Consider the following 13,956-nt stretch of genomic DNA (forward strand, 5'->3'; position numbering starts at 1 on the left):
GGGGGGGTCAGGGGGGGAGAAATTAAATTAAAAAAAAAAAAAAAAGTTGACTCCAAAAAGGCGCTTAATAGTCCACGGAGTGCGTGCGTGAATCCGCTCGTGCGTGTTTGTCCACGTCCACTGTGTGACTGACTGAGGGAGGACGACCTGCGAGTGGGTCCAACTCGCAGTCCTGCCTCCTCTTCCTCCTCCTCCTCCTCCTCCTCCTCCTCTTGCTCTTCCCCCCTCCCCTAAGCAAAGTCATCATCTGGCTCCAAGTAAGTCACTCTCAGGAAATGAGACCCCCCCCCCACCCCCCCACTTCTTGCACCTTTCCGACTACAGTGTTCCCCCGCTAGATTGCGCTTCACATAAATGCGGATTCATATCACACATAATTCACCATATGGCAGGATTTTGGGTGTAAATTGTAATTTTTTGGGGGGTGGTTAAAAAAAAATCATTTCTGAAAACATTTCAAACTGTTGTTTTTTTTTAAGGGGGGGGGGGGGGGCAATCACTCTAACACATATTAGAATGAATTAAATGTAAATAGTTAGCGTTGGACTTACAGTTCTGACGTCCCGGGTTCGATTCCACCCCGCCAGTATGGAGTTTGCATGTTCTCCCCGTGCCCGCGTGGGTTTTCTCCGGGCACTTCGGTTTCCTCCCACATCCCCCAAAAAATGCAGCATTAATCGGTCACTCTAAATTGCCCCTCGGTGTGATTGCGAGTGCGGATGTTGCCTGCCTCTACGTGCCCTGCGATTGGCTGGCGACGAGTTCAAGGTGTACCCCGCTTCCTGCCCGTTGACAGCTGGGATAGGCTCCAGCGCTCCTCGTGAGGATAAGCAGCAAAGAATGGATGGATAGTTTACAATTCTGCTGTGCACCCGACACTATGGTAGATTGGTAGAGGTTAATGGGTGTGTTGGAAAAATTAAGAATCTGGACAGACTCATACAGCTCTAAAATATGTATCTGTCCATTTTGTGAGCTTCTTATCCTCACAAGGGTCGCGGGACTGCCGGAGCCTATCCCAGTTATCAGGCAGGAGGCGGGGTACACCCTGAACTGGTTTCCTGCCAATCGCAGGGCACATAGAGACAGACAACGGTCGCACTCCCAATCACACCTATGGACAATTTACAGTTTTAAATTAACCGATCGTGCATGTTTTGGGGATGCGTGACAAAACTGGAGTTTTTTTTCAAAATAAAATAGCACTCTACAGTATTGTGCTTAACAACAAATAAATAGAAGGTAAAAACTAAAAGAGTTTGTGCATTGTGATTTTGCGTTTCAATGCCTGTTGACGTTGTGCTCATCTTGTGTGCCTCCCTCGGCCACCAGGGAGCAGTAAAATACAGATGTAATACATGAAGTTTTCACAACTACGTAAATTAGTAAAATGTGTACATGTTTGTCTATTTTTCAGAGTCGAGATGACAGAGTGCATAATATATGCCTGCAATTGTTGTTGCATTGTCTGTCTACATTTGTTGCTGCATCCTTTGTGTTTGAATACCCATCGACGCTAGTTTTGTTAACCCACCCATAGCGTTTTTGTATTTGGGTGTTAGCGTTAAGCTAGGGGACTTCAGTTTAAAAACATAACTGGAACTGTTGATGCTCCAGTCCATTTTACCCATAAAAATATTGGAAATTATTTTTTTTAGTTCTGAAGGATATGGCATGAATTAAAAAAAAGATCAACACAATACAATTAAAATGATAATACAGTATTTCTTTATGATTTACAGCTCAGGGTGAAAAGTTATTTACTCTGTGTAGGAAAAAATATTCAAACTGTAAAAGGGAAATAATTGCTCACAAATTATTTTAAAAAAATAAAAAAATATTACACACAAATTGGTGCAGATTATTCAGATTTCTTCCTTTTTTCTGTTCTTTTTTTCTTCAAATCCAAATCTTATTGGGAAATCTGTACTTATAAATATCCAGGTTATGTGAAGTCAAGTTTATTTTTAGTTTTGGAAATCATTTTTGAGGCCTTTTTTCCAACTTAAAAAAAAGAAAATGCTACATATTTGAACAAAATTCAACACTTTAACAATAGAAATGTTGCTGTAGTTTCTAAACGTGAATGCTTTGTGGGAGGGGAAAGCTACGGTGCTCTGGTTTTTGTTTTTGTGTTTGTTCTTCTCAGCCACCATAGAAAGCAAACGAAGGAGTAAACATATTGCAAATTATACATAATAACATAAATTGAGCTTAATGAATCCTTTAAATACTTTGGGGCTGCGTTTGTTTCCAAGTCGAAGTTTGACTTGAACACAAATGCGGTCGTAAAGTAATCCAATGCAAAAATGCAAATCCATTTGGGTCTGTGATTCCAATTTGAGCTAATAATAATTTTCTTTTTTTTTTTTCAATTGCAAGCCATGTTGGTTAACGGGATGTCACTCAAAGGCCCAAACTGCTTAAATTGTGTCGTCAAAGTTTGCGTGAGCGATAATTTGGGGTCAAGCAAAGAGGCTTGACTGGCGTTAGGAGAAACAGGCGGCTGTAAAAATGAGCAACCAAAAAGCGAGGATAAACAAATATTAAATACAACTAGTATTTTTATTCCTTCTGCCACACGAGTACTTTTCACATGATCACGTTTCCTTTAAGCTTACATAGGATCAGGTTTTATTGTGGGTTGCGTCTTCCCTCTCCTTTACTCGGTGTCCTCAAGGGCAGAGTGGTTTTACTTTATTATAGTTTTTTAAAAAAAAATAAACAAGCTAGAGGTAGAAGCGGAACATTTTTGGTGTCCTCCCCTTTCCCCTCCAGCCAGTACTGTACACTCGTACTGTAGTTGGCATTTGCGAGTTGGAGGGGTGCAGTGGCGCACAGAGCTCGGAGAGGGCGCTCCAATTCCATCTTAAGCCCCAGCGCCCTCTACCCCCCCCCTTCCTCCCACCCACACACACACACACACACGGGTGCGCACAAGCTGGCAAAGTGCAAGTGGCACGTATGCGTCAGCTGTTTACCGTACAGATAGCACAATTTGGCAGCCCTGCCCCCCCCCCCCGCCACCTCACCTGAGGATTTCCTAGTGAGCCTCGATGAAGAGAAAAAACGGGGGATCCTCACCCCCAGCCCCCTCCTCCCACCATCCCCCAAACCACGCAGACAGACTTTGACTGGGCGCAATGACTTCCACATGTTGGCGCAAAGAAACGCTGTCCTTGTTCTCCAAACAAAAGAATCCTGGAAGCTTTCCACCGCAAAATGGCCGAGCCTCGCACTAATGTGGGATTTTACACCGAGTGCTTTATTTATTTAACTTTCTTTATTTTTTTTTCCTCCCCCACCCCTCTTAAAAATAACTCGACGAAAAGTGCATACCGTGAGTTTGAAAACTTTCGTGTGATGGAGATGGAGAGAGTGAGTTAAAAATAAAAAGGGGGGCGGGGGGGGGGGCGCGTCACTGACGTGTTTAAAGTTCACATACTGCATGCCCACACTGGCCAGTTTATTAGGTACACTTGCACTTTAACGACTGCATTGAAATTAGAACCTTAACGACATGAATCCATTAATTTTCAGAAGCACTTGTCGGGGACAAAAAAAAAAAAGAGGAAAATGGGTAATATTTCTTAGCAGTCCTACAAACAACAATAAATAAATTTTGTTAAATTGGCCCCTCTCGTGTACCTAATCGATTGTCCTTTGAAGGGATACTTCTATTTTGACTTCAGAATGTCTGCTGACCACTAGAGGTCTCTGCTGCAGTGTTTGGGGGGAGGGTGCGCGCGTGTGTGTGTGGGGGGGGAACTGATTTGCTGAATTTTAATTGAAAGAAATATAAAAGATAATGTGTTGTATCATTGCTTATTACCCTTGATTAGACAAATGCCTTTTTTAAAACTAAATTAGCAAGCTATGACTGAAAATAAAATGCCTCTCTCTCACACACAAACACACACACATATATACAATTCATATTTATGTTTAAATAAAAGTAAAGAAGTACTATATACGTGTGTCTATGTATGTATCCCGCGACCCTTGTGAGGATAAAGAGTGAAGAAAATGTACGTGTGTGTGTGTGTATATATAATATATACATATATCACCCATAACCGAGACCAGCTGGTTTACCCCAACCACTGGCTGGGTCAGTCCAATTACCCATATTGGGTTGTTTTGAGGGGCGGTACCTTGGAACAGCTGGAAAACGTTGGCCTCACAGTTCTGAGGTCCCGGGTTCAATCCCAGACCCGCCTGTGTGGCGTTTGCATGTTCTCCCCCGTGCCTGTGTGGGTTTTCTCCGGGCACTCCGGTTTCCTCCCACATCCCCAAAAACATTAATTGGACACTCTAAATTGCCCCAAGGTGTGATTTTGAATGTGGCTGTTTGTCTCTACGTGCCCTCCGATTGGCTGGCAACCAGTTTAGGTTGTACCCCGCCTCCTGCCTGTTGGCAGCTGGGATAGGCTCCAGCGCTCCCCGCGACCCTCGTGAGGATAAGTGGCGAAAAAAATGGATGGATAGATACATAATATGTATATGTACCTTGTAAGGATAAGCGGCTAAGAAAATGGATGGATTTATATGTGTATATATATATATATATATATATATATATATATAGGCGATTGGCTCGGTGGATGTGACGTCACTCCCATCAAATCAGTGCTTTGTACCCCCGCGGGTGCTGTCCAACGTGCTGAAACGTAAGCAATAAATAAATGGAAAAATAAAAAATGAAAAACTCCACAATGTCATTTGCGTAAAATAGTAAATAATAACCTAAACGTGATTCGGGAATGCCCCTTTGGGAACCCGCATGACAAAAGTCTAACTTTTCGCTCGTAAGCCGCCACCTCCGAGCGGCCGTTTGAAACCAGAAACAAGCTTTCTGCCACGCAAGAAAAAAAGAGCCTATTGATGCATAACAGAGGCCGATCGCTCGCAGACGTCAACAAGTCAACATCGAACGCGAAATTGTCTCAAGTTCGCATTTAGTTCCTGACTTTACCCCCGGAGACTTGAAATGTGGCTGATTTCCCAACGGAGTTCGTAGCGCGCGCGCGCGGCATTGCTGCAGATGAAGATGTCACCCGGCGATTAAATGCGTGGGTGCTTCCCCCCCCCTCCCCCTCCTCTTCCCCCCTCCCGTCCTCCTCCTCCTCCTCTTCCTCGTCAAACGGCAGCTGCACTTGCGACTCAAAAGACTCTCGTATTAATTATCTTTTGTCATGCATAATTGGCCACTTTTCAATGGCGCACGGCAGCTTCATTAAAGCACCTTCAAATGGACATTTGTGAGTTTTATTTTATGTTATTTTTTTCAGGCGGGGGGGGGGGTGTTACACCTCTCGTTTTGGAGGGTAAACGTTGCCTCACAGGTGGAAACGTGCATGCTCATTAAATATTATGAATATTAATACTGGTGAACTCAAATTTCAGGACTAAAGATGTCTTCTGATTTTTTGATTGTATCACATTAATGCTTAACTATTTTCCTCAAGTAAATTTAAATATTGTCATCTTATTACCGATTGGTCTCTTTTTGGTTCTGGCCAGATTCATGTATTTTATCACTTTTAACAAAAATATATCAATGTTGCAGTTTTTCCAAAGTAAACTAATATATAATTACTTGATGGGTTGGTTTTAGAAAGTCACTTTTGTCATTCAAGTGTTGTTTTGACACTGTTGGGTCGGGATTCGGGTCATTTTTACCGGTACGTTAGATTACATTATTCAATAATCTTTTAGGCAAGACATGCCCCGCCCACAATATTTAAAAAAAATGCCTTGATTTGATAGGTCAATAACTGAGTTAGGCAAGACGCTCTGTGTCAAATTTTCTGTTTTTGTTTCTGCGTGGGTTTTCTTCGGGTACTCTCGTTGCCCCCCCACCCCCTCAAAATCTGTTGTAGGTTAATTGAAGATTCGTGACCCGATTGTTGGGGCAAATAACGCAGAGAATGAATGCATGGATGGTTATTTTCGATCACATTACGGGTTTGCATTGGATTAAACCAAATTGAAACCATTTTGGGGGTTTGGAAATCCTGACCTAACACGGAGGGTCACCCATAACCAAGACCACCTGGTTTACTCCAACCAGTGGTTGGGTCAGTCCAATTACCCATATTGGGTTGTTTAGAGGGGTGGCACGGTGGAGCAGCTGGAAACCATTGGCCTCACAGTTCTGAGGTCCCGGGTTCAATCCCACACCCGCCTGTGTGGAGTTTGAGCGTTCTCCCCGTGGCTGCGTGGGTTTTCTTCGGGTACTCTCGTTGCCCCCCCACCCCCTCAAAATCTGTTGTAGGTTAATTGAAGATTCGTGACCCGATTGTTGGGGCAAATAACGCAGAGAATGAATGCATGGATGGTTATTTTCGATCACATTACGGGTTTGCATTGGATTAAACCAAATTGAAACCATTTTGGGGGTTTGGAAATCCTGACCTAACACGGAGGGTCACCCATAACCAAGACCACCTGGTTTACTCCAACCAGTGGTTGGGTCAGTCCAATTACCCATATTGGGTTGTTTAGAGGGGTGGCACGGTGGAGCAGCTGGAAACCATTGGCCTCACAGTTCTGAGGTCCCGGGTTCAATCCCACACCCGCCTGTGTGGAGTTTGAGCGTTCTCCCCGTGGCTGCGTGGGTTTTCTCCGGGCACTCCGGTTTCCTCCCACATCTCAAAAATACGCAACATTAATTGGACACCCTAAATTGCCCATAGGTGTGATTGTGAGTGCGGCTGTTTGCCTCGATGTGCCCTGCGATTGGCTGGCCCCCAGTACAGGGTGGACCCCACCTCCTGCCCGTTGACGGCTGAGATAGGCTCCAACACTCCCATGACCCTCGTGAGGATAAGCAGCTAAGAAAATGGATGGATGGATATTTTTTAACCCAAAAGTTAGATTGAATTTATTTTTTTTCATATTACTCCCAGAGGGAAAACTTGGACGTCCTTCCTCTAGCACACCGGTGTCAAACTCAAGGACCAGGGGCCAGATCCGGCCCACCGCATTATTTTATGTGCCACCATGAATGCAAAAATCTGCACTAAAATTTCAAATTGTCATACATCATAAATGATAACACTGAGATATTACCAAACATGCACAACGGTTGAAAAACCCCATTACCCATTATCATCATCCATCCATCCATTTTCTTTGACTCTTATCCTCACGAGGGTCACGGGGACCGCTGCAGCCTATCTTTCAGCTGGCAGGAGGCGGAAACCTGGACGACAATGCGGCCCGCGACGAAAACGACTTTGACACCGCCGCTCTCGCACCTGCAAGGCAACCCGGATTCGCTTAATAGGAACTTTAGTATCTAAATTCATTAGGTGCCCCCCTCCCCTCTCACCCTATAATAATATATGATCACCAGCCGAGTGTGAAAGGCGGCCATTTACTCCCACGCTGAATGGGGACCGCCCCCCCCCAAAAAAAAAAGTTCACCTGCTTCCCCTCTCAATTAGGAATGTATCCCAAACTCTGAGAGAAACCAGTTAAATTAGGCGTCAGCTAATTTTTAAGCACCCCCTCGGGCCCCCACCCCCCACCCCACCCCCTTTACCATAATCCCCTCCTCAGAGGTCTTTTCCCATTCGTCCCCCCAAGTTGAAAGGTTCAAATGGGCCCTAATGAAACAGTGACTAAAACTCGCCTTGTGTGGGTCCCCCGTGTGGAACCCTGTCGATAGCACTCCCCCCCCACCCCCTCCCACCCTCAATAGTGGTGTGAGCAAGCACCCCCCCCCCCTCCACCCACCACCCACATCAGGGGGTCTCCCCCTCGGGACAATCTAACCTGTCAAAGCTTTTGGCCGCTTCTATATATCCTGCCCCTCGCTCGAGCTGCCCCAAATGCCAGGATACAATCAAGCGACGTGGGACCCCAAACGCAATTCAACTCGCTTTTTTTTTTTTTTTTTTTGCTTTTTTTTTTTTTTCCCCCCAAGAAACACACCAAAAAGTGAAAGAGAGAGAGAGAAAAAAAAAATCATTATTTCTTTTTTGTTGTTGTTGTTGTTGTTGTTTCAAAAGGGAGCATTTTCACAAAGCTCTGCGAGCGGCACTCGGAATTAACGAGGGCTTACAACGTGTGAATCGCTTTTTGGTGAATATTGTCGAAATGGGGCGGAATAAGCAAAAAGTTAACGTATGAAAGAATTTAAAAAAAATACATGTAAACAAAAATCCATCCAATAGACATTTTATTGGTCACTTAGAATTTTTGTTACCGCGATACAAAAACATAAAACCCATTTATCTGTAAACACGTTTTAATGTAAATAAAAAGATCACAATTAGGTTCAAATATAAAAAAAATATTCCATAGTATTTAGATTTGTTGCGAAAATGATGTGCTAAAATATCTACAAATTTTAAGAGATCAAATCAACATTTAAATGACCAAGTAATTTTAATAAAATTGATAAATCCAAGCAGCTTTTCTATATATTGTAAAAATATGATTTAAAAATATGTGCAGCAAACTTTTCAATATATATTTATTAATCATGAATGGATGCAGTTCCTGATTAAAGATGTAATTAATACATAAAAAAGAACTTTTGTGTGTGTGTTAAATGGATGTACTTTTTTGTGTGTGTACAGCACTGTGTAGCACAGTAAACGTGTACATATTTAAAATAACAAAAATGTATTTGTTCACGTCTCTGAATTATGGGACTAGAGGCCACACCTTGAAACCTGATTAAGGTTCTTGGTTGACAAGTTCACTCAGTCGGTTGAGGATTTGATTCGGACAATATTTTTATTTTTTTTTTGAATTTACAAATACTGTACATGTAATTATATTCTTCAAGCAACATTGTCCATCAAAACAACAACAACAACAACAAAACATAACTTGTAAAGGCCTAACGGACCTTTCCGACCTGTCAATCACTCGTAAAATTATAGCCAATCAGATAGCCGCTTTGTCTTAACACCTGGCTTGACACGCCCCCAAGCAATGCTGGTGGTCAGTAGCGTGCGCTTGGAAAAGTTCATGTTACGAAGAAAATGGTCCTCAGATGTACTCACCCTGCTTTACATGCGCAGTACGATTGCACTATTTTATCCCGTTGGATTTCAGCATGAAGTTTGTGAGGCGTCAAACCTTTTTGGATCGACTGCCAACGTTTCGCTCTAACTCTCACATTGCGTCCTGCTCTGTCCAAAATCTTAATTCCGTGTGCATATCCTTGCGTGAAATAGTTGAGACCTCTCTGTAGAACTCTCTTGGACAAGTATGACGCATTTAGCAAAAAAAAACAAAAACATACCGCAATATTATCTAGAATACGCAATAGATTATCGACTTCAAACATGTTGTGTTCAATCTCCATTTTGTGAGCTTGTGGGTCATGGCTGAGGGGGCGGAGCTTAAGATCGCCATCGGAAAGGTCCATTTATGCTGTTATATTCAAATTTCAGTAGATTGTGTACATAGCGAAGTGTGTGTTTCTACCTCGTGTACTTTCTAGTCGGAACAAAAAAATGGACAAACTCAAATTAAACAGTTTATTGCAATAAATACACATCATATACACATGGCTTGCAAACGCATGTTGCTTACGGGTTCCACACACAGGTTGTCCTATATGCTATTTTTATTATAATTTTTTACATTATTGTTTCTAAGGTCTTTTCATCGACACACACACTCACAGTGAAGGGTCAAAGGTGGAAGACTTCCAGGCTGAATAGGACCAAAACGTTTGGGTCCAGGGACTTCTTACTACTCATAATACTAAAACCAATAAAAACATAAGTGCCCTTATATTATTGTAGTGAAGAGTAAAAAAAATGATTTTATTCTGTTTTTGTGCTGAGTTCAAGTGAAATGAAAGCATTACTTTGGTTCTGGTCAGCCAAAGCAAGGATGTTGAAGTGAACTGAGGAGTTCCGTTTAGAGACAAGTAGTGCTTTGCCGCCGTCTCGTGGCATCCCGGTGCCCAGGAAGCGAGTTGAGGGGTTTCATATAGACAAAAGTAGTGCTTTGCCATCATCTGGTGGCATCGGTGGGCCAATACAAACCTCATTTGGGGATTCTCACTCATGCACAAATTTTTGGTTAATATTTGATTCTTGGGGAATATATGCCAAAATCATACAAAAAGGACATATTTTTTGTGATGACTCAGTGATGTTGTAACGGTACACGCGCTTGACTTTGGTGCGGGCAGCACGGGATTAATTCCCGCTCAGTGATGTCGATATCTGCCCTACGACTGACTGGCGACCAGTTCAGGGTGTAGTCTGCCGTTCGCCCGAAGCTAGCTGTGCTAGGCTCCGGCTTTCCCGCGACCCTTGTGTGGATAAGCGGCTTGGATAATGGATGGATATTTTTGTGATATATCACAATCGGTAATTGGCTTGTTTAGGTGGCGCCATATTGGATGCAAGCCCGAACTTTTATCAAACGATACGATGACCCCCAAATAATTTGTCGGCGCCTCATGTTACGGCCCGCAGACCCCAGTTTGAGAACCCCTCTTCTAAGGGATGCTCGACAAGTCTTTTAAATTCATTTTTTTTTTTTGTCAACAAAAATAAAAAGAAAAAAACGAGCATTCACATTATCAGTAAAGTTTTCCTCTTGTCGAGTTTTCATGCAGGTGGAGGTCGCCCGGTCCAAACGGGCGTTCGTCACATGACGACCAGCGGCCCGTCCTTCTCCTCCGACGCCGAAACGGGAGAAAGCGATTCCTCGTCCTCTGAGCGAGGGTAAGGCGCGCCCGAGCACTTGCACCCGCCGCCGCCGCCCCCGCCAGCGGCGTGGGAACTCCTCTGCGCCGCCTTGCCCTCCTTCTTGTGCTTGACGCGGCGGTTCTGGAACCAGATCTTCACCTGCTTCTCGGACAGGCTCAGGTAGGTGGCGATCTCGATGCGGCGCAGGCGGGACAGGTACATGTTGCTGGAGAACTCGCGCTCCAGCTCCAGCAGCTGCGTGCTGGTGAAGGCCGTGCGCATGCGCTTGCCGTTCTGCGCGTGGCCGCTGTCCGAGGCGCCTGGCGGGGAGGGCGGAGTTGATCTTTACGCATGTTTACATCTACGTGGGAGTTGATTACACTTACTAGATCTTATCATTTAAAAAACAAACAATAACTTTTACAGCGGGTCAATCTGAGCCACAACAAAAGAGTTCAAATTGACCCCTGACCCAAAAGAACCAGCAAACACATCAATATTTGTAGTCGATTACACTTTTTAAGACTAAGTGTTAATTTGGTGTATTAAGCGGGTCAATTTGACCCACTGTAAATATCTAAAAGCAGCAGTTGCAGTATCTTGAATCTGCTTTAAATAACAAGTAAGGATGTAATAATTTTGTTGGGAATTTATTAATTTCTGACAATTTTGGATCATGGGTCAAACTGACCCGTTGTAAAGCGGTAACAATTATCAGACGGTCAATGATAAATACAGATTGAAATGAAGCTGAATGGCCTAAAAATCCATCTATTTTCTTAGCCGCTTATCCTCACAAGGGTCGCGGGGAGTGCTGGAGCCTATCCCAGATTTCAACGGGCAGGAGGCGGGGTACACCCTGAACCAGCCAATCGCAGGGCACATAGAGACAAACAGCCGCACTCACAATCACACCTATGGGCAATTTAGAGTGTCAAGTTAATGTTGCGTGTTTTTGGGATGTGGGAGGAAACCGGTGTGCCCTGAGGAAACCCAGGCAGGCACGGGCAGAACATGCAATCTCCACACAGGTGGGGCCGGGATCGAACCCGTGTCCTCAGAACTGTGAGGCCGACGCTTTACCAGCTGACCCACCGTGCTGCCTCGTGTTAATTAATTAATGTTCGTTAATTACACTTATGACGTAACAAGACCTTAATAATGGGGTCATGTGATCAATACAACATCAAAACAGATCAATCGTAGCGATGTATTGTTTATATTTTGAGTAGTAGGTGTCTTAATAAAGTTATCGAGTCTAGTTTGATTAAAGTTGTAAGTAATGGTATTAATAATGAGATGCCTACTGGGAAAATTTCAGTTTCGAACATTATTGAACTGCGGGTCAAAATGAGCCAAGAACAATTTTTGTTTCCGAGAAACAAAAGTAAAAGTCGGGTTAAAGTTTAAAATTGGAGAGTGAACAAATGAACAACAAAAAAGATGTAAACACGTTTTAGTAAAAATAGTTACATTGTTATTCTTTTTTTTGTCAGTTTATCTTATTACTTAAGGTACACACTTTTTTTTTTTTTTTAACAAAGATGCATCAGGTGATACTGGCCCACGAATGTTTTTAAGCATATACCAATGAAACAGCCATATTGTATGAGGAATAATAAATTGTGAAATGTACAGCACTTTGTTCAAATGTGTTCTAAAATTACATTTGGATTATAACGGGCCCATGACCTACGACCCCTTTTAGGGCCCCCGAGCCACACTTTGGGAACCCTGTTTCTGTCGCACATCAAGAAGGCATGTCTTGGTAATGATATAATTGTAATTATTCATAAATCATGTTTTTTCTTGACCCATTTTTTGGGGTGAAACATGAAGCTTTCTTGTTTTTTTTATTTGTTTATTTATTGAAGACGCTCACAAAGGCTACAGGCAATTATTCTCTTGTAAGAATGATGTGTTTTGTTTTTTATTGATTATTATTAAAACATGAAATCTTATCTTTTTTTGTGTTAGTTGTTCAGCGCTTTGGTCAGCTGTTTTGTTTTTTAATTTCAGTAAGTCAAAGCAACCTCAATCAATAGCCTCATCCTTATGCCTATTTTTAATGTTAAAAAAAAATTAAGTCATTGAAGACAAAAATTCAAATCACATGCAAATTCATTCTTTTAAAAAGTTGTTGTATACATCAGTTTCTTATGATGTAATTTGTTTCTTTTATTATTCTCATTGAAATATTTATGACGTGCTATATCTTATCATGACACCTAAATTTTCGCTCTGGGGCTAATGAAAAAGCAACCTGGGTCTGATTTTGACCCACCACCCTCAGTTTGGGAACCCCTCTTTCAGTTTCTTGGCAAGATGTTGTTTTTTGTTTTTTTTTTTTCAAGTCAAGTTTGTTTTTGTTTTGAGCTCATGCGTGCATGGATGGCAATATTGTTATACTTTCATAAGACGTTCGTTGAAGAAGTTTAGTCAACTGCAAAATTAAAAAAAAAAAAAAAAAAAATGACGGTTCGATTCTCACCCATGGAGATGCAGTGGTACCTCCGCGGGTCGGCGAAAACGGACGCCGTGCAAACAGGTGCATGTCCCGGGTGCGCCAAGGCGGCGGTCTGGTGCTGGTGGTGGGCGAGCCGGTGGCAGTACTGCGCCGCCTCCGAGCCCGTGGCGAAGTGGCCTTTCAGAGCCGGCCTGGAGTTGGAGTGCAAGTGCGTGCTGACGCACAGCGGGCACACGCAGAACGCGCCGCTCTTCCTGGACGGGCACGCCGGCACCACGCCCGGCGTGTGCACGCTGATGGGCAGCAGGAAGTCGTGGGCCGCCGCCGCCGCCGCCGCCGCTGCTGCCGCCGCTGCAGCCGTCGCCGGGTGTTCGGCCGGCCGGGCGTCCTTGACGATGAGCGAATCCACGTAGAAGGATCTGGACATGGCGACGGAGTGGATGCGTGTGATGCCCCGAGGGAGCTCGCAAAGGTGCTTTATGTTTGATGGCGCAACAAAAGGGAGCACGAGGAGGGTGGGTGAGTGGGTGTGGGTGGGCCTTGGGCGCAGCGTCACCCACCCGTGGCAGCCGCAGCATAACATGACGCCCCATAACTCGCACTTTTTACTGCACAAATAAGAAATGGTTGGCATAGAATACGAGCTTTTTTTTATGATTATTATTCGATTGAAATCGAGTAGGTGGCACCGTGGAGCAACTGGTTAGAGCACTGGGCTCACAGTTCTGAGGACCGGGGTTCAAATTCCGGCTCCCCACTGTGTGGACTTTGCATGTTCTCCCCGTGCCTGAGTGGGGTTTCTCCCACATCCTAAAA

General features: G+C 43.7%; 1 protein-coding gene across 1 annotated transcript; it reads right to left on the reverse strand.

Moving 5' to 3' along the window:
• Positions 1–10,631: 10,631 nt before the first annotated feature.
• Positions 10,632–13,567, reverse strand: gsx2 (GS homeobox 2). Its single transcript, XM_061825137.1, has 2 exons — positions 13,165–13,567; positions 10,632–10,993 (listed from the first exon to the last, which is right to left on the reverse strand). Exons 1-2 carry the CDS (start codon positions 13,565–13,567, stop codon positions 10,632–10,634), a joined length of 765 nt encoding a protein of 254 aa, XP_061681121.1.
• Positions 13,568–13,956: the final 389 nt, after the last annotated feature.

This window comes from Syngnathoides biaculeatus, chromosome 7, assembly GCF_019802595.1.
Source record: "Syngnathoides biaculeatus isolate LvHL_M chromosome 7, ASM1980259v1, whole genome shotgun sequence".
NCBI lineage: Eukaryota > Metazoa > Chordata > Actinopteri > Syngnathiformes > Syngnathidae > Syngnathoides > Syngnathoides biaculeatus.

Coding starts and splice junctions, on each gene's coding strand:
- gsx2 (XM_061825137.1), bottom strand. CDS start 13,567: ATGTCCAGATCCTTCTACGTGGATTCGCTCATCGTCAAGGACGCCCGG. Junction 10,994..13,164: donor GTACCACTGCATCTCCATGG/GTGAGAATCGAA, acceptor CCTCCCCGCCAG/GCGCCTCGGACAGCGGCCAC.